This window comes from Saccostrea echinata, unplaced genomic scaffold (genome assembly GCF_033153115.1).
Source record: "Saccostrea echinata isolate AGI-Se365-2 ecotype Australia unplaced genomic scaffold, CSIRO_AGI_Sech_v1 ptg000002l, whole genome shotgun sequence".
Taxonomy (NCBI): Eukaryota; Metazoa; Mollusca; class Bivalvia; order Ostreida; family Ostreidae; genus Saccostrea; species Saccostrea echinata.
In genome coordinates this window covers 21860589-21881261 of record NW_026889751.1, presented here as the reverse complement: position 1 = coordinate 21881261, position 20673 = coordinate 21860589, and the positions used below count along the sequence as shown (strand labels likewise).

Sequence of the window (20673 nt, the reverse complement as noted above, 5' to 3'; positions counted from 1 at the left end):
TGATACATTATTTCTTAATAATATTCTAATGAGAAAAATTTTAACTTCAATCTGTGTCCATCCCCCCTTAAAGAAAAGGATGTTGAAATTGGTGCATATGTACTGGAAGTTGTGTGGAGGACCGGAAGTGTAAAGCTGGAGTCACAATTGAATTATCTCACAAGTACGGAGCTTTGTATGAAGTTTGGTGGAAACATCTTCAAAAATAGTTTTTAATAAATGAGTTAACGGAGGGATAGACAGACAGACAAACAAAAGACGAAAACGTCAAATATTATTATATGTAAAACGATCCGCTGGCAATATTTTAAAAAAAATGCTAAAGAATCTCTTGCATATAAATAAATGCTCCATGTTCCGAGTTTGCTCTGAAATGGAACAAGTCGATAGCTATATCAGTATAAACTATTTATAGGCTTTACTGCCAAATACTGCACTGACACGTCTCTGCATAATTTGATACATGTATTTGAAATGGAAAACCTCCTAAGAAAGTGTTTGAGTATTTACTTGTTGCATGAGATGTGATAAAAGAGCCTTTTTACGAGTAAGTGCTTGAAATTGTTATCTTGTTCATTCATTAAAAAAAACCAAAAAAAAAAAAAAAACCAAAAAAAAAAAAAAAACCCATCTGCATGTGTTACATTTCCTGTAACTGTTGATTGTTTGGATTATAGCCCAAGAGTTATCTACTCGTATGTTTACATTACAAGTCTGGGTGAACTTGACCTGCTTATACAAATGCGACGGAGTTCTGGGTTTAAAATTTCCAACAAAGTTCACAAAACTATGCTGCGATTACATAAGCACTTGCACAAAAAGGTCTAAACACTGAAGATCAATGGAGGACTTTTTCCAAAAACCCAAGAACTATAAAATCAACGAAGGATTCCGTTATGTCGAGGATAACCTTTATTGTGAGGAAATTCGCGTTTGTGATCTATTAGATTCTGAAGTTTCTGGACAAACTATTTCATCCCCGATATATGTGTACAGCAAACGACAAATCGAAACCAACATAAACAATTACAAGACCGAAATACAGAAATCGGGGCGGAGCATGCAGCTTAATTACGCAGTTAAAGCCAACATGAACCCCTTTATTCTGAAGCTAATGAAGAAACACGGTGTGTCTTTAACATTAGTAAGTGGTTCTGAGCTCCGCTTAGCTCTAAAACTTGGATTCGGACCGGGAAGTCTTGTATTAAATGGAAATGGGAAGCTCGATTGGGAGGTGGATCTAGCGTGTAAATCAGGTGTCCTCGTTAATGTGGACAGTCTGTTTAACCTCAAGCAGATCATAAGAGTGTGTCAGGCGGGGGGATATGTGGCCCAAGTGTTATTCCGAATCAATCCAGATATTGATCCGGTATAGTATTGCTTTTTCCCTCTCAATTTCTAGACTGTAGTGTAACAAAATGTACGAGAGAATTTCGTCTACAGGAAAATTTTAAATGCTTTCTCAAATCATTCCTTTTGCCTTACAAAAGACATGACTGTACATTGTACATTCAATGTTCATTAGGAAAAAATACATATCAATTCTCACGTGCAAGAGTTATTAATGGTCATTTAAATTGATTTGAATAAGTAAATCACCCATTGTTAATCTTATTTGTTTAACTAATTATAGGATGTTCATTCATATTTATCAACGGGACAGAATGGCTGCAAATTCGGAATAACGAGTGAAGAGCTAGAAGAAGTATTACAAATTGCGTGGGAATCAGAGAGAATTCGAGTTGTTGGTCTTCACTGCCATATTGGCTCTACCGTTCATGATGTCGAGAATTTCAGGTTCATATACCGGTAGTTGTGCTAGTAGTTTTCATACATTTTCACAATTGGTCAATTTTAACTGATTTTTATGCTTTTTAGACAAAGCACTCGTATACTTGTGGATTTGTTTGAAAAATTAAGAAACCGATTTCATGAGATGACGATTTTGAATTTGGGCGGAGGATTGGCTACTCCTTATAAAGAACAGGTAAGATATGTTTAAAATCATGTAATGTTAAATTACAGACAGCACACCGGAAGCTAGTATTTATATTAATTGCAAGACTGGATTACGCAGACTTCGTATCATGCGGCCGGTGTCGCATAATTTACGTTCCGGATACTTCGCGTTCCGGCCGGAACCTTAAAATCATAATATTGGTTCCGGATTTTACTGTAAGTTTGGTTCCGGCCATGGCTGCAATCTTCGAATCGCGGTATCTCTCAATTATTATCTGCCAGTTTTCATTCTACACTGAACCATAGATTCTGAAGTAGTATTTTCCTTGAGGATTAAGCATGGCGCAGCGGCATGCCATTTTCATGTGGCGCAATGTTCTTTTTATAAGACGTCATGCCCTTTTTGTACAGCCATTTTTAAAAATAAATGAATGAATAGCCCAAGTAAAGATCGTGAAATATACGCTTTCTGATACATATACACCGAATAAAATTTGGTCGCATGAAAGGCTTTGTTTATCTAATGCATACAAATTAAGTCCCTTTGTTTATTTAGTGCATGTCAGATGTGAATTTCTCGCTTGAATGCACGCAGACCCGGTATTTTCAGGGTAAAGAGGATAGAAGATAAACTAGACTGAGATTACAAAAGCCTAAAAAGAAGCACAATGTCAAAGATAAATTTGATCAGTAAATTTTAATTTTATAATCTGATAAAGTAAAGAATTAAATACAAAATGGTATATATGTATTTACGGAGATGCATTCTCTGTTTAAATGATATTACAAGTGTTGCGAATTCCACAATGTCGAGCCTCGAATACATGGCTTCCATTCCTCATAGATATTATCACTTGGCATGAAAATATGATTTATATTCCATTAGAAATAAACAAACATAAAAAAAAATATAATTGACTGATGAAGATAGTTATATAGTTTTTGTGATAAATTAACAATTGCTGAGAGTATTTTCAAACATAATTTTGCCGATATATAGATTACCATAGAAAACATAGTTACTATATGCTTGTGCCCCCTCTATAAAAACGTCTGATGACCTTTTTTTTTTTTTTTGCTTGTCAAGGAATTTTTGGTAGTTGATAGTGCCCCCTCAACTGAAAATGTATGGCTGTGCCCCCCCCCCCCCAATTGAAATTGCTTCCTACAGGCCTGCATGTACAAGGTTGTTTCTTTTCCACTTTATTACGCGTACGAAGAAAAATTAATTAATTTATTACGAATAAAAATTAGATAACGTTTCGGGTTACAGTTCCTGTGTATTTTCAAACATCTTTTGTTACTAGGATGTTTCTTTTTCACTTTATTACGAAGATAAAGAAGCCCGGAACTAAAATTATGGTCATAATTAACGTTCCGGGTTACAATTGCTGAGAGTATTTTCAAATATTTTTCTTACTAGGTTGTTTCTTTTCCACTTTATTACGAAGATAAAGTAGCCCGGAACCAAAATTATGGTCATAATTAACGTTCCGGGTTACAATTACTGTGTATTTTCAAACATCTTTTGTTACTAGGCTGGTTTTTTTTTCACTTTATTACGAAGATAAAGTAGCCCGGAACTAAAATTAATGTCATAATTAACGTTCCTTACAATTGCTGAGAGTATTTTCAAATATTTTTGTTACTAGGTTGTTTCTTTTCCACTTTATTACAAAGAAAAGGTAGCCCGGAACCAAAATTATGGTCATAATTAACGTTCCGGGTTACAATTGCTGAGAGTATTTTCAAATAACATCGTTACTAGGTTGTTTCTTTTCCACTTTATTATGAAGACAAAGAAGCCCGGAACTAAAATTATGGTCATAATTAACGTTCCGGGTTACAATTGCTGAGAGTGTTTTTAAATATTTTTTCTTACTAGGTTGTTTCTTTTCCACTTTATTACGAAGATAAAGTAGCCCGGAACCAAAATTATCGTCATAATTAATGTTCCGGGTTACAATTGCTGAAAGTATTTTCAAATATTTCTGTCACTAGGTTGTTTCTTTTCCACTTTATTATGAAGATAAAGTAGCCCGAAACCAAAATTATGGTCATAATTAACGTTCCGGGTTACAATTACTGTGTATTTTCAAACATCTTTTTTTACTAGGCTTTTTTTTTTTTCACGAAGATAAAGTAGCCCGGAACAAAAATTATGGTCATAATTAACGTTTCGGGTTACAATTGCTGAGAGTATTTTCAAATATTTCTGTCACTAGGTTGTTTCTTTTCCACTTTATTACGAAGATAAAGTAGCCCGGAACTAAAATTATGGTCATAATTAACGTTCCGGGTTACAATTGCTATGTATTTTCAAACATCTTTTGTTACTAGGTTGCTTCTTTTCCACTATATTACGAAGATAAAGTAGCCCGGAACCATAAATAATGTTCCGGGTTACAATTTCTGATATTATACTTTCATGTAAATTAGTTGAAACTGATTCGTCGAGAAACATTTGTTAAAAAACACGATTACCCGCTGAAGGTGTATTTCTTGTGACAAGACTTTCTCTAGGATACCAACAATTTTGACCTTGACCTTGGAGTTTGAACTATTGAAAAAAATTAACTTTAACCTTGGCCATAACTTTTGACATTTGATGCTAGGGCTTTTATATTTCACATGTATATTCCATGTGACGTGTCCTTTCCCTGGGTATCATTGATTTTGACCCTTTGAGTTTGAACCACTTTTTAAAAACTCTAACCTTGGCCATATATAACTTTTCTTGGGCTTTCATATTTCACAGGTAATTTCATTGATACAAGTCCTTTTTTGGAAAACAACATTTTGATCTCTTGACCCTGACCTTAGAGTTTAACTTGCACTTTAGAAACTTGACCCTTCACAAAAGACTGCCGTACGGGAGCATCAGTGTTTCACAAACACATTTTGTTTTTTATTACTTCTCACTTTACCTAATGTGTTTATGTTAAAGCGTTTGAACTTTTTTTTAACTATTAATTTAAAACAATTCCAGAATTTAATGTGAGCATGTAACCCTGTCTTTGACACATATATAATCTTTCAATTTTAGTCTTATAAGTTTATTATTATTTATTAATTGCTTTAGACATATATCTTATCGCATTTCAACAATTATAACAAACAGTGCCAAATAATACATAATGGCATTGTATGGTAGTTTTTATAGATTACACAATCGTCATATATAATGATTTCATGGAGAATTACCATATCATATAAGAAAAAACTGTCTCTCAGCTTAAAAGCATAATGGATATATGTCCCTAAGTTACAGAGAACATGGACGTTGTGAGCACTTAATAATTGTACAAAGAAGGTGGGCGTGTTTGGTGTGTGATCTGCAGGAATAAGGTGTACGAAACATTTATGATTAAATGTCTACGATTTGGTCGGCTGACCACAGCTGGACATACTTTACAAAGTTACGCACATAAGAAAATGTTACATTTAGTTTGAAAATACTTTGTCAAATTTAATATATCAGTCCGCCTATCTTAATAATTACTACATGTAAAACTTAGTAACGCTTCACATAAATACTAAACACCTACAGGGTATAGTTAAATGCAATTACAAGTACATGTATATATTAAAGTATCAATAGGTTGGAAAGAATTGCTTTCGCTTTCGGTGCAACAGAACCAGAATTTATCTATTTGAAAATAAATCAGTACATAAAATTAAACTGACAAAAGAATTGATTGTTTGCACAAAAAAAATATTAACGCTCTATGCGAGGATCGAACCAAAAACATTTCTTTTCATTGCACTGGACTGGTAACGAATACTAATAAGCTATCACCGCTACATACACTTTATGGTTTTTAAAGCGACAATGAAGCACCGCATTTACACATTGGATTTTTTTTGGGAAAAAGTTCATTTTTTATTGTCTCTGGGTCTTCTCTCCATTTTTTACAAATGTTAGTTAGTTTCTTTGAATTAAAATGCACACAAAGTTCGTCATATTTTGCTGGCATTACATTAATTGTTAAAAAAATAAATTTTATCCGAGCAAAAAAAAAATCCACAATTTTTTTTATTAAATTATTACAGGAAATTGTTTTTCTTCATATTAAATGCTTTATAATTTTCCGCTGAAATTAATGTCTATTCACACCTTTGCAGGTCCTTCGCCCACACATCTCCTATTATGTTCATTCATGTATTGTGATTTAATTATATATTTGGCTTTACAAAAACGCAATGGGTGTTTGAAAAAATATATATAAAGATATTAAAATATTATCCAATAATTTTTTTAATCGTTAATATAATTCTTCTATTAGCATTACCAGCTGATCAGGGTGCCCTTCGCCTAAAACTCATTTAAAATTGCGGAAATGACACAGCGATTCGCATGACTGCATATTGTATCGATAGAAGGGAGTCATAAAACAACAAGATGGGTATGTCAATGTAAACAAGTTTCACACCTTCGCGTTCTTTTGTTTACAAAGAAACAACATAATTACGTATAATTCCTTGAATTATATTATAGTATTGGTACATGTACATGTATTAAGACCGTATATTGGGACTTCTTCTAAATCGATATACGTTTAAATCCTGCTGCATCGTATAACCCGTTAAGAGAAAGAAAAAATCCAAATTATTTGTAAATATTAATTATAAATAAAGTTTTTAAAAGGGTACTTGGATGCCCGGAACGTTTATTATGGCCGGAACCAAACTTACGCGGGCCGGAACGTTTATTATGGCCCGGAACCAATATTATAGGTATTTAGCGTTCCGGCCGGAACGCTAAGTTACCCGGAACGTAAATTATGCGACACCGGGCATTCTGGGAGCTAGGTACAATCACAACTCTGCCTGCCTTTGTGAAGGGTTTTACTGATCTAATTTACAATGTTGAAGTGCATTTTGAAACAAATTACCCTTCCAGCCAAACTCCTTATACTTTTATTTCATTTAGATTATGGTACCAGAAAAGGTTAAACATGAGCTCCATCTTGAATTTGACAACTGTACGGAGCCAAATAAATTGAAATTATATGAAGACCTAATCAACAACAGGTATAATTTGCTTCGTATCACTATTATCATTTAAGGATGGGAAATACTGAACCATAATTATATCTTATTTGCAGAATTACTCTTCCCACATTCGTCAGTATGCTTCAGTCATTTTCTGGTAGAGAGACGACAGTATCGAAAATACGACAGTACCTGCACAAAGAGGTGTGTTATTATAGACAACCCTTTTTTTTGATGTACTATACACTGTAAATTTGGCTTTTATATTTTCCATTAAAATTTATGTTAAACCATACCTTATTTTTTTCTTTTATTTGTTGCAGATGGTTGTACCTAAACCAGCAGATCTGATTAATTCTGTTTCCGATATTTTGCCATCTGATACTATCGCTATTCTAGAACCTGGACGTTCAATGGTTGTCAATTCCGCCATTCTTCTATCGCGTGTTCTAGGAACGAAATTATCAAGAAAGAAAAAGTAAAACCATCATATAGTGGCATATTAAATTCATGTAATGCTATGAATATATGTGACAAAGAACTCAGTTTTATTTAATTACTCTAAGTTTTACGTTACAGTTACATCGTAATAGATGGATCGATGACAGAGATAATTCGGCCATGTTTATATGGCGCGTACCATCACATCGAATTAGCAGAACCTAGTCAAGTAAACGTTTGTCATCAGTCAGCGTTAGTTTGGGACATTGTTGGTCCAGTATGTGAGAGTGCCGATTTTCTTGGCAAGGTTGTGCTCATTCTTATGAAATGTGACCTGTTGTGTTATATATGTTTGTTTGGTCCATTTACTTGTTTGCTGGTCTATAAAATTAAGTAAACATTAAAGTTTGGGAAGTTTGATTTTAGGGGAAAATGTGGATCTGTGTAAGAAAAATAAAGATTACGCAGATCTGTTGATAAAAGTCTAGGGCAGTTGAAGTAAATACATGTATGATATATATTGTAATTTTTTTAATTATGAAAAAAGAAATCTTAAAGTGTACGAAGACTCATTAATCATTTTTACTTTGACAGGACCGTAAGTTAGTCACACCACATGAAGGTTGTGGCATCGCAGTTTTTGACACAGGGGCGTACTGTAGCAGTATGTCATCAAACTACAATATGAGAGTAAGTACATTTCCCGAAAAAAAAAAATGAAAATCTGGCATATCTTAAAGAATAATGTTTCTTTCAGTCTAACTTCGTGTTTTGTTTCCGATTTTAGGTTCGACCAGCGGAACTTCTCATAGATGGCGATAAAGTTGAAGTCATTCGAAAATGTGAAACTTTTGAAAATATGATGCACTGTTATGATGTGTGTAATACTGATTAAAATAATAATTTTGACGAATAAAATGCACGGGTAAAACTGTGTTACCTTTATATTATATTCATGTCAGAGTTGCTGGCCTTGAATTAAATGTTCATATATAACGCCACTAACCAAGAACAATTCAAAACATGCAACCAACTGCATCATTGGTCAAATCACGATTTGTTTAAACACTTTCCACGACTACGTGTAATAGCAAACCACCGAGAAATTAAACTTATGAGAAAGGACATTTATAACTTGTAAAAAATGGTTTGATAATTCTGGAAATGGGTAGTAATTCATCTGCTCAAGGATCTTCGCAGTCAAATGTCAAAAAGCAAGGCGTACAACGGGAACCGGACGAAGAAGACGTAAGTATAACGTCATATTTTTATTCCAGTGCATGTGGACGAAAATACCAGGGGAAAAAAATCAACACTCCATTTATACGAAGAAAATTTCATTCACCTATCAAGAACCTTCAGGGGACATGTGCATTTGAAACAAATAATATAATCATGATTTTAACATAACAGTAAATGTTTATACATTTTTTTCCCTTCATTTCCTTTACCTTTCTGGTCACAGGTAGACGTTCCCGAGTTTCCCCCGGACGAAGATTATCCCCCACCCAAACAAAATTCTCTGAAGAAGGACGACATTTACGAACACTGGAAGTACAAAGATGTCCATCAGCATGTCAGAAAAGTATGACAAAAAGTCCATCATGCCTATTTACATGTAGATAAATTTTTCATATCCCTGGGAGGGAGGGAGGGGGCATGTCGCTAGGGAGCTAGAAAAGTATATTCAGCTTCACAGTCACTGATGAAAAGGTTTTCATTTTTACTGCTGAATTTTGTACATATACTCCAGGACCTCCAGATCGTGGCACAAAATTTTGTATTTGTTAAATAACGACAGATACTCACAATATTTTTAGCTAATATGAAATAATTAATATGTTAAATAATATGAAAATTTTCTCAAAGTAAGGAGGAGAGGGACTCCGTGGCCCCCGCTCCCCCCTCTCAATCAGCAACTCTGCTTGATTGCAATATCACCATTTTGCTTACAATCTTTTGCGAACAATTCATTGACCAATCAAAGTTAATCTAATCACAAGTACCATTTTCATCGGCATTTAGTCATCGTTATTAGTCTTGCTGTAGCAGAATATATGTACGTTTATAACCAAGTTTTAATGACTAGAATTCTTTTCCAGATTCCTGGTAAGATCGACCTGTCTTTCCAGCAGCTCCTTGACTACCTCGTGGTTCCATTCAGGACTGACATGCAGAAGGTGCGCGCGCTGTTCATGTGGCTGTGCGTCCAGCCAATCACAACAACCAAATACAAAAATTTGGAAGGATACCCTCCAGAAGATCTCGCAAAAACACCCAGAGGATTCATGAAACTCATCAAGGAGGGAAAAGCCTCATATGCCTCACTGTTTGCCGTACTCTGCAGGTAAAAATCATGAGCTTAAATTGTGCAAAAAATCAAAAGTTAAAAACTATTCAGAACACGTGCTTATAAATTTACTTTTTTATCTACTTTTAAGAGGGTAATATTTTGTAGAAAATCGGGAATAAAGTGCGCGATAATAAAAGGAGTGTGCAAAAGTGCTGGATACGAAGTAGGAACCTCAGAAACACTGAAGGACCTCAGGTCCAAATGGAACGTGGTTTGGGTCAAGGACAGCTGGAGGTTGATCCATCCATTGTGGGCGTGTCAAACAGTAATTGGCAAATCAGGACTGGACAAATGGACTGCCTACGACGACGAAGAGGAAAACACAGAAGGATGGACAATACAGAAAATCAACGAGTTTTTCTTCCTCACTGATCCGCATGACTTCCTGTATTTCTGCTTCCCAGACGACCCAAAATGGCAGCTCTTGACGGTTCCGTATGACCTTAAACGCTTTGTCCGCGTTCCATTTCTACAAGAGGCATATTTCGGACTTGGTTTGAAGCTTATCACCGAACAAAGCTGTATCTTACACGATATTGATGGGGTTGTTGAAATCGCGTTCCGAGTTCCCGATGACTACCCAACACAAATGAACTATGACCTACTTTTCAAACGTGACGAGTCTGAGGTTGACCTTGACAATAAAACACCACTGAACAAATATGTCATTATGAACTATGATGATAATATTTGGACTTTCATTGTTAGATTCCCAGTTCCAGGTGTGTATAAACTATCAATTTTTGGTGGACATGTCGACCGAGAAAATGTTCCATGGATTGCCGATTTTCGCCTTATTTGTGAAAATCCGCGAGAAAATTGTGTACCTTTCCCCGACGCGCCATGGATCGGTCTTGGTTATTCATACGAGGCTCAAAAGGGTGGGCTTATTGACCCCTCACAGAAATCAGGACTTCTCGTCATGAAACCTCATCAAGAAGTTCACATTACAATTATGACAGAAACTTACCTTAGCATTAAAGTCAAGTTCTTACACATCCTTCTAAGTGAGAATGAATTAAAGGAAAGATTTTATTGCAAGAAGAACGTTGGGAGGATAGATATTATGGGTAAAATTCCTCAACACGGAGACTACTTAATCAAAATTTACGGTAAGCCTAAAGATGTGAGAGGAGAGATGAACAACATCTGCAATTACATGATCTGTACGGAGGACCCAAGACCCTCAACCAAAAGGAGGAAGGGCTGGGAGGTACAAACATAAGTAATGTAAACAGGCTTATTTTCGCCCCCGTGTTTTTTTTCGCCCTAATCACACTTACAAACGAATGTGTCCTGTTTTTAATCCACCCATACTCCGTTGTTGAGCTGAGTTCATTTTGAATTTGCCCACTGACGACGATGGCGAAACGGACAAAGATAAAAACGGGGGCGAAAGTATTCCTTGTATGCAGTGACAAGACATTTATATCTTGTGTTGACCAACTTGAATTAAATTAATATACCTAAATTCATTGCAAAGAATGTAAGCAACAAGCGCTTTACACTTAAGTTTATGCTTGGTAAAAAATTACATTATCTATGAAATTTCTATACCTTTATTTAAACATTTCAATGCGTTCTGTATGTTACAGAATGCTCGAGAGAAGCTGTTGAGAAGGGGGGTCAAGGAGGCCACTGCAGTGAAGGACATTGATCTACTAAAGGTGACCATTGATAAGTTTGTCAATGCAGGATTAGAGGACCGCGGGGATTACACGAAAGCCAGCACTAGGCTAGAGTTTTTGGAGGTCAAACAAAGTAAGGTCAATACATGAATGTTTAACCCTTTATCATATGCAACTATGCACAATTCGCCAATGACATCCTGTTCGCGATAATTCACGTTAAAACTTAGATTTGTTTTACATGTATAATGTCGTCTTAGTTTTAGTAGCTCAGTCGATAAAGATATTGCTCTTAGGCTAATACGCTGCTAAGATGTTGTTCATTAAATTGTCGTTTAATTAATGGTCAAAATTTGATTTGAATCAATATGTGCTCGAAAAAAAAGGAAAGGGTCATAAAAATCTGTACGAATATATGATATGTTAAATTAAAAGATGGTCATAATTAATTTAATACTACAAAAAAAAAAAAAAAAAACAAAAAAAAAACGTATTTTCATTTTTATTTTATTTAATATTATTTATTTAATTTATTTTAACTCTCTTACAACAGCTTTGATAAATGCAATCAACAGAAGAAACGATCCTTGCTTAGTCAGGGCGATCTCGATGGCCCGGGGGTCGGGATATGTGCACCGCCTGACCACACTGATTAAACAAGCAGAAGATCTTTTGGCCGAGTTACGCCGTCTAAAGGGGTTCCAGCACCCGATTCCAGACCTCAACAAACCAATCATAGCGGAGTTGATGAACTACCAAAGCCCACTTCCGATGGTCCATGACGTCATGATTGCCACCTTCTTGTTGCTAGGTGAAAAAGAGGAAGATCTCAAGGTTATTTATTTCATCTGAAAAATGATTGGGGAAAATGTAAACATTTGAAAAATATAGTTAGTTGTTTTAGTTATATTTCTCTTTCCTCATCCTGAATTATTATGACAACACTGTGATTTACCTTTTTCAGTTTTGGGAGTACATTCAAAATCTGATGAGAAAGACCGGAAAAAATAGTCTTCTACACAGGTTTCAAAGGTTTAATATTGATGATGTACCAGAAGAGGTGAAAACCAAAGCGCAAAATATGTTTATGAGGTTTACTGAAGATGACGTGAGAAAGACCAGCGCAGGCGCAGCGTCTTTCTTTGTGTGGGTGAGTGTTCAGATAAAAGCATTTTGTTTTAGTAAAATAATTCTGTGATATTTTTTGCACACCTCATCAAGAACCTTTAAAAAAGTAGAATGTTTACTAAGAGATAATTTAGATATTTTTTTTTAAAAGAATGAAATATTTTTAGCAAAACCTTTGGTACTGTAGTTAACTATAAACTATAACTGTAAACTGTAGTTTACTTCATATTTTTGTTAGGGTTGATCAAAATTATAATTATTTTTGGAAATACATGTTACGATTTCTGTTCAATTGGATTGTCAATTATTATAATTATTTGAGTGAATATATAAAGGATACACTTGCAATTGAAAGAAAAATCACTAACAGTAGAAATGGTGTTTTTTTTTTTCAATGTAATCTTATGACAAAAATTGCATTTAATATCAAATGTAAATTAAAAGATAATGTCCACTGTGTAACAATACTTCTAGTACTTTGATTTCCTCTCTTCTTAGATTCAGAAGGTGATGAAAGAGCCTGATCCACCCCCTGAAACAGTAGTGTCCAAAACCAAAAAATCCAATAAATGACGAACAGATCATGCAATATCGAACTATTCTGACATTATTCAGTATAACATTACAGCGTGTCATGTTTCAATTTTCGTTCTTCGATTCCTTGGGTCTTAAATGTTTATTTTTGTTCATACTTATTTAAAAGCTGTACATCCATTACAAATTCATCTTTCCTTATTGTAATTTAATTTTTATGATGAAATTTAATGAAAGACATTTCCAAACATTGAAGAGTTATAATAAAAAAAAGCGAAATAAATCATTGAAAATCATCTGAACTTGTTAATGTGTTTCCGTATAAGTTATTAAACCTATGAATGTTTATGTACGCATTGTAACATACTTTTGTATTTTAAATGAATTGATGAAAGGAAATCGAATGGAAACAAGTATACCCAATTTCAGGACCTAGAAAAAAAATCATTATCCACCTGTCGATTAAATTATTTAAAAAACCAGATCATCAGAAGCTGTACAGGTTGATAGAAAATTAGAAATCTATACCTGAAATCGATTTTTATGACAACACATATCTCAGTTTCCGATCTTTTTTTCCAAACTCGAGCTGAGTTGTGCAACACTTCCGTCGTGAAGCACTTCCGGTCTGATGTCAACCCTCTATATGTGACGTCACTTGATTCCCTCTTAAGTAACCAAGGTAAGTTGTTTGGGCACAGTTTATCATGTTCCTGGTCCGTTCTATTATTAAACTTATTGCTGCGCTTAACATCTGATTAACAATGTAATAAACAACGTCGAATAATTCGAGAAAAATTACAGAATTAATATAGTTTAATGTCGAATTTTTATTTCATATAAAAAGAATTTTCAATAATTTTACTAAGATTAATTAATTTTACTCTTACGTAGCACATTAAGAGGGATTGTTTATATTGTTACTCCAAAGTAGTTTTAAATCACTCTTTTCTTAGGAAGACTTGCATCTATTTACTTAAAATGGACATGTCATGATATATATGTATAGGTGAAAACACATGAATTAACCGAGTTTTAAAGTTTAATACTATTGATGCAGATATCAGTCAATTTTTGGGGGGACATCAACGTCTACATTTTACCCCCATCCCCCATCCAACACACAAATGCTAAATTTGGGAATCTTCCATTTTATATGATACTGCCCCTTGTAGTAAATTGCAGGAAATGAACATATACTTTACTGTGCATTATAGAAATTCAATATATTCGGAAATGTGGTATAACTTTGGAAGGAATATTATTACCGCATATTAATTTTTCTGGAAAAATAAGAGATAACAAAATCAATTTATGTAAAATAGTAATTTTTTGTCAACAGGTTCACGAACAAACTAGGCGTCATTTAATATTTATCAATAACATTGTTCAACCTGAGATTGGGTAAGTTCAAGTATATGTTAAAGACAGATGATACAAACAAACTTTTAAAAAAATCATGAAAATACTAGTAACAACTAAAGCCATGTTTATATGACTAAAATGATAAGTTATGCCGCATAGATTTTAATGTTTCATTCAAAGTTTATACAATAATGATCTATAAAGTAATGAAAAGTTGTATACATTTGTAAGAGTGACAGTAAAAAGGTAGAATTTTGATCACCAGAGAAAGTTTAAAATTTAAGAAATTTGATATTTGCATCATTTACAATCAAAATAGGTCCAAAAATATACATCAATCTAAGCATCTATTTATTTATTTATTTATTATTTGCTTGCTGCATTTGTCCTTGATAAATATTTAAAGCAAAGCTGTTAGACAAAATACTGAATTTAATATGTTTAAATATAAAGTAAAATGTATATATGTTTGCTTAGCCACAGATATGGGTATTTCTTTTTCCAAATTTCTCAATAATGTTCTATAAAGTGATAAAAAGTATAGATTTATTTCGGCTACGTCGAAATTTGAACATCATGGAAAGCCTACATCTCTCAATATTTTAGGAATTTGATATTTGCATCATTTACAACCAAAAGTCCTATTTTTTTTTTTTATTGTAGCGAGGGTATTTAATATGATGTGTTTCATAAGCATTATAGCAGTATTGCCTGTCCTAAAATAACTTCAAAGCCGTGCTCGATCTGTCGCAAAGATCTTTCTTCTAGATCGAGATAGGGATCAGCCAAGTCAACACAATCGATGAAAAAAATAGTTCAAACCAACCAAAACTTAAGAAAATTGTTAATTGCCCAATCGATTTAATTGAAAAGCTAATAAACCCCATTCCTTATGCTACAAAGACATAGAACAGTCAATATTAACAGTCGGCTTTACAGAATAAAACCCAAGATTTACTTAATGTCTCAAAAGTCAATAAAAAAGAACAACAAAATGATAAAACCCTGTACCAAGTCAATTAAATCCCTCAATCATGATCATTTAAAAACAACAAAAGACATACATAATTGATAAAAGATTATTGTTTTTAAAGAGAAATATATACATTGGAATTAGTGGTACATGTACATGATCCAGTTTGTAGAGGGGTAAGCATGGTATTTCTTCTACTTAATTCTTGGTTCTGAGATGTCGGTTTCAGAGTAAATATTTCATATCTAATATTTCATTTTGCATATGGTTGAGTACAATTTTTTGGTTGAAAATTACTCTTTTTAGTGTTAAAATTTCGGGACTATTATGGGAGGCGGCGCTAGTAAACCTGCAAAACAGAACACGAGTCCGGAGGAAGCAAAGCCTCGGGGGCCCACTGAAGGCGTGGGTGGGTCGTCCTCACGGAAAACGGCTGAACAAGGTCCACAATCTCTGGGACCCCCACAAGAGGAGGAGGCAGAGGAAAAGCTCGATATCCCTGACTACATTGACATCCTCCAAGAAAACACTGATGATGTGGTAAGTTCCGGTAAGGAAATATAGGGATGGATCAAAGTAGGTGGATCTTTTTCCAAGAGAAAGATCGATTGTTGAATAGATGCCATTTATCTACATATTTCAGTACCTAAAGTAAAAGTATTTAGAGTGAGCAATGGAGGGATACATGAAATATTTTTCTACCTTGTATGATGCATATCACGTTTCTCCAAATGTTCAAGTAATTTTTTCAATGATAGAAGATCTAATTTGATAAGACTTTGTTCTTTAATGTATCCCGTCATATTGGTATTTATTAAGATGATTATAATAAAAGGTAAGCGAGAACACAATTCGTAATTGGCGAATATATCCATTAAAATTATAATCAAGGTACCTGTATGCATGTTTATTTATACATGGATATATCAAGCTTACATTTTAATTAATTTTTTCTACGGAAATAATGCCAATATACTGGTACCTGTATTTTGACATCAGTATGAGACATGTTCATACACTTATTGATAGGTTTCTTTACTTTCTTAACGTAGGCCTAATATCATAATACTAGTATTAACATGTATAAATATTCATAAACATCGTCAGTAACTGATATAACCACAACAACAAAGTCCTTTTGTAAAAAATAAATCTAAAAATGTTTGCAAAGATGTTCCATAATATTTACTGATTATCTTTTTAAAATACCTTAAATTATATTCTTGTGGATTGTTTCAGATTGACATACCTGTTGTACAAGATGGTTATCCTCCTCCGAAACCGGCTTCAAACCGGAAGTCAGACATCTTAAGAGCAGCTGATATTGCCGAGGGAGATAAAAGAGCTAAAAAGGTGATTTATTTTAAAAATGTACCATGAAAGAAAGATTGTGGTAATCACCTTTTTTTCTTAGATACTGCCATTGATATATTCAATTTTAATTTTAATTTCGACTACATATCAGGGAAAACTTTCAGATTAAACCAGAAGATGCAACTACGTTTGAAGATCTCGCAGAATTGCTAACGAAAGGAATGTCACGTGACGTCCAACAAGTTCGCGCGATATTCTCCTGGGTCATCGGACAGAATGTTCAAGAAATAAAATTCCCTGAAAATATGATAATCAATTCCCCAATGCAGATCCTGAAACGCATGAAAGAAGGAAAATCATCATATACCACGATTTTCACCCTACTTTGTCGGTAAATGTGAAGCTTATTTTGATAAATTGATTTCAAGTGTAAATGCATTTGATTATTTATACGGAGCACTGTATTATTTTAATCATAGAGCAGCGAAAATTCCTTGTGCCATTATCCATGGGTTTGCTAAGAGTGCTGGATATGAAGTTGGCCAAACAGAACTGGAAAATCTCCGGAACATGTGGAATGCAGTTTACGTAAATGGCGGATGGCGTTTTGTCTTTCCCTTATGGGCGTGTAGGGTAGTGGTTGGACATAGCACAGGAAAATGGACTCTTGTGGAAGCAAAAGGTTTCTCTCTCTTAAAGAAAGGCGCTATTTTAAAATCTTGTTTGTAATGCCTATGAACCAAATGTAAGATATTTAATCGTAAATATTCTGAACATTGTGGAGATGTAGAGGTGAATGGTATGCGTAAGCTAATACTCTTGTTTTGAAGTCTTTATCGTTGTCAACCTACAGTTGTTTGACATGTATGTACTACTAAATTAGCTATTGTATTCTAAAGGTAAAGGAGTTCGGGAGAAGATGCCAGCGTCCACAGGAGAAAGTGTCAGTACACTTAATGACTACTACTTCCTGCCCGATGCAGAGGAGTTCGTATTCCGATGTTTTCCGGACAACCCCGAGTGGCAGCTACTGAGAAAACCTATCTCAAAAGATGAATTTGTAGAGATGCCATACTGCCGACCATCTTTCTTTGACTTTAAGGTAAAGATTGTAAGTAAACCCAAGTGTGTTCTGATTTCTGAGGACGGGCTGTGCAACATATGCTTAAAGAGTTCCATCATCGAAGACATAATGATGACGTATGAATTATTCTACAATGACGAAGAGTCGGGCTCCCCGATTTCCTCGGAAATTCAGTTAGACAAATACGTAGCTGTACTGAACCAGAATGGTAAAGTGGCTTTCAATATTCGATTTCCTAGTCCTGGAGTTTATAAAATTGACGTTCACGGGATTTTAAAAGGGGATGCTATGTCATGGTTGTGTTCATTCAAACTCATATGCAAAAATGCGAGGGTGGACATTAAACCTTTCCCATGTAATCCGGATGTTGGATTTGGTCCAAATTTTAAAACTGAACTCGCAGGACTGAAGGCTGAAACACACCATGATAGTTTTATAAGCTTTCATAGCAAACGGGAAACGGAAATAAAATTTACAATGACAAAATATGTGCAAGTACAAACTAAACTGGTTCACCACAATATGAAAAGTCACCAGTTGAAGGATTTTGTCTCCACGAGGGTGGTAGGGAACCAACTATGCATTGGACTGGCAATCCCACAGAAAGGGGAGTTTGGTTTACAGATTAACACGAAAGGGAAAGAAGACAGAGAATTTCAAAATGTTTGTAACTATTTACTGGAAGCGCAAGAAGGGGAAAGGAAACACCGAACCTACGAGGTATTCATTGTTATCAAATAAAAAGTTACTGATAGATAATCAGCTCCAGGAAGTTTACACCATTCATGTTATTTGCTCTCTCTCTCTCTCTCTCTCTCTCTCTCTCTCTCTCTCTCTGCGTATGTTTTATACTTTGGTTACAAATACTATGTTAGACCTAACATTTAAATGTAATATGGCAGACTGCGTCAGAGAAAAAAGCGAGGGCTGAACTAAAGGGGTCGCTGCAATCAAAAGATCCGATTGTTATCAAGCGTGCAATTGACCAATTTGCAAAGTTTGATCTGGACGATAAAGGGGAATTAAAGAAAGCCAAAGACAAGATTGAATTTCTCACGCTATCAAAAGGTTTGTTGGTTAGATATAGAAGGAAGTCACGAAATACATATAAAACGTTCGTTTCTCCCACTAATTTAACAGATATATTAGTTTTATGCGTGGTGCTTGTTCAATCCAATGTCATTTCAAAGTTTATCACCACTTGCACTATTTTCACAAATAATCTTAATCTAAAAGTAAAATAAGCAATAAAATGAACAAACACAAAAATTCTCTTTTCTTGAACAGTTATTTACTTTACAAATTTCTGTCTCCTAATAAAATTTATGAGGAAGAATTGTTCTGAGCTGAACGGGTACTTGTTCAGTCCTGTGCCATTTTTAGCTCTGATATTTGAAAATAAAGAACACAACACATGCAGATATTTAAAAACAAACAGAACACACAAACACAAAGATATCACGTTTTAAAAACATCATATATATATATATATATATATATATATATATATATATATATATATATATATATATATATATATATATATATATATATATAAGGATTTGTCTCTGAATATAACAGGATTAAGGGACAGCGTTAACAGAAGGAATGTTGAAGCTCTGGAAGAAAGTCTCCATCAGGCAAAATCTTCAAAATTCCAACACAAACTACAGTCCCTCATCCAGAAAGCCGAAGATGTGTTGATGGATCTACAGAAGACAAAGAAGTACGCCCACGAGATCCTTGAAATGAACCAGGTGACCATTACGGAATTGCGTAACTACCAGACTCCAAAACCCATCGTGCATGACGTGATGAAAGCCACGTTTACGTTACTAGGAGAGCGACAGGAAATGTTGGAGGTATCAGTTGATGGTTATAAAACAGAGGGTAGGGAGTGGGGAGTGATTTTTTTTAAAACAGGGGGTTGGTGGGGGTATATCTCTTGCTTTATTGAAATTGGGTTTTTCCATACTAATTACTGAACCTTTTATAATATATGGTAATCAAATGTGTATATTGAAGGATTGGAGAGATGTCCAGTATTTGATGAGAAGGACCGGAAAAGGGTCCCTGATGAACAGGATAAAGAAATTTGATAAGGTCCACGTCGAAGAGAACTGCGTTAATTTGGCTTCACAGTTTTTGAAGCCATATGATGAGGACATGGCACATGGAACCAGCGCCGGATGTGGAACATTTTATGTTTGGGTACTTATAAATGATAGCATTTCTGTATGATATTATCATGATCATAGTTTTCTTAAATTTAATTCGATTTTATTGTTAACCAACAACCACTGACTTACAACTTGAGAGGTTATTACCTTTATTGTAACTTTCAGGCAAACAACATAGTTTCTGATTTTACGAAAGCTGAACTTAATGATGCTCGGCATCAGGCACCTAGGAGTCGTACAAGACATCATTCAAACATAAATTCCTCCGCGGTGGGTCCCAAAAATGAGGAAGAGGATGAAGGCGTGGTTAGTGATCACGGACAGTCCGGTCAGTTCAGTGACGAAAATGTTGACCAATCAGGCGAAAATCAAATTCAAGAACTAGACGATGGGTATCAGTCGTGATGTGCTCAAATTAATAGTTATATACTAATAAGCCATTAAAATAGAGATGAGGTAATATGAATTATTAAAATGCAGAAGTATTTGTAAAAAATTTTTCAAGATTAGAAATAAAAGTAATAGCCACATTTGTGTTTGGTTTCGTTGATGCATTGATAGATTAAGAGAAGTGTTTAGAGTGTTTCTGGAGCACATTTTTGTGTGGATCTGACTTGAAATGGCATGACATGTATTTAAAATCCAATGAATGTGAACTGAAGAGGAGTAATGAAGGGATAGGCAATTAAACATAATATTGAGTATACCAGGAATACACA

The 20673-nt window shown here is 34.5% G+C and overlaps 3 protein-coding genes across 3 annotated transcripts; all 3 read left to right on the top strand.

Moving 5' to 3' along the window:
* Positions 1-700: 700 nt before the first annotated feature.
* Positions 701-8326, top strand: LOC133174333 (uncharacterized). The gene is made up of 9 exons (XM_061309444.1): positions 701-1369; positions 1634-1797; positions 1879-1987; positions 6893-6993; positions 7068-7158; positions 7278-7432; positions 7534-7702; positions 7990-8085; positions 8183-8326. Exons 1-9 carry the CDS (start codon positions 842-844, stop codon positions 8288-8290), a joined length of 1521 nt encoding a protein of 506 aa, XP_061165428.1. The 5' UTR covers positions 701-841; the 3' UTR covers positions 8291-8326.
* A 1-nt stretch (position 8327) lies between these two features.
* LOC133174329 (lim and transglutaminase domain protein ltd-1-like) lies at positions 8328-13304 on the top strand. Its single transcript, XM_061309430.1, has 8 exons — positions 8328-8643; positions 8861-8980; positions 9498-9742; positions 9854-10961; positions 11344-11509; positions 11930-12210; positions 12341-12526; positions 13003-13304. The coding sequence occupies exons 1-8, from the start codon at positions 8560-8562 to the stop codon at positions 13075-13077; spliced, it is 2265 nt and encodes a 754-aa protein (XP_061165414.1). The 5' UTR covers positions 8328-8559; the 3' UTR covers positions 13078-13304.
* Positions 13305-15703: 2399 nt separating this feature from the next.
* On the top strand, positions 15704-20387 carry LOC133178148 (lim and transglutaminase domain protein ltd-1-like). The gene is made up of 9 exons (XM_061312900.1): positions 15704-15916; positions 16616-16729; positions 16855-17081; positions 17170-17372; positions 17590-18494; positions 18677-18842; positions 19356-19636; positions 19800-19985; positions 20120-20387. The coding sequence occupies exons 1-9, from the start codon at positions 15704-15706 to the stop codon at positions 20357-20359; spliced, it is 2535 nt and encodes an 844-aa protein (XP_061168884.1). The 3' UTR covers positions 20360-20387.
* Positions 20388-20673: the final 286 nt, after the last annotated feature.

What these genes read in the sequence shown, in the direction of transcription:
- LOC133174333 (XM_061309444.1), top strand. Translation starts at nt 842, where the DNA reads ATGGAGGACTTTTTCCAAAAACCCAAGAACTATAAAATCAACGAAGGA. An exon ending in TCAATCCAGATATTGATCCG is followed by an intron (nt 1,370 to 1,633) that starts GTATAGTATTGC and finishes AACTAATTATAG; the next exon opens with GATGTTCATTCATATTTATC. An exon ending in CTACTCCTTATAAAGAACAG is followed by an intron (nt 1,988 to 6,892) that starts GTAAGATATGTT and finishes TATTTCATTTAG; the next exon opens with ATTATGGTACCAGAAAAGGT.
- LOC133174329 (XM_061309430.1), top strand. Translation starts at nt 8,560, where the DNA reads ATGGGTAGTAATTCATCTGCTCAAGGATCTTCGCAGTCAAATGTCAAA. An exon ending in TCCATCAGCATGTCAGAAAA is followed by an intron (nt 8,981 to 9,497) that starts GTATGACAAAAA and finishes ATTCTTTTCCAG; the next exon opens with ATTCCTGGTAAGATCGACCT. An exon ending in AAAAAGAGGAAGATCTCAAG is followed by an intron (nt 12,211 to 12,340) that starts GTTATTTATTTC and finishes TACCTTTTTCAG; the next exon opens with TTTTGGGAGTACATTCAAAA.
- LOC133178148 (XM_061312900.1), top strand. Translation starts at nt 15,704, where the DNA reads ATGGGAGGCGGCGCTAGTAAACCTGCAAAACAGAACACGAGTCCGGAG. An exon ending in GGAAACACCGAACCTACGAG is followed by an intron (nt 18,495 to 18,676) that starts GTATTCATTGTT and finishes GTAATATGGCAG; the next exon opens with ACTGCGTCAGAGAAAAAAGC. An exon ending in ATTTCTCACGCTATCAAAAG is followed by an intron (nt 18,843 to 19,355) that starts GTTTGTTGGTTA and finishes TGAATATAACAG; the next exon opens with GATTAAGGGACAGCGTTAAC.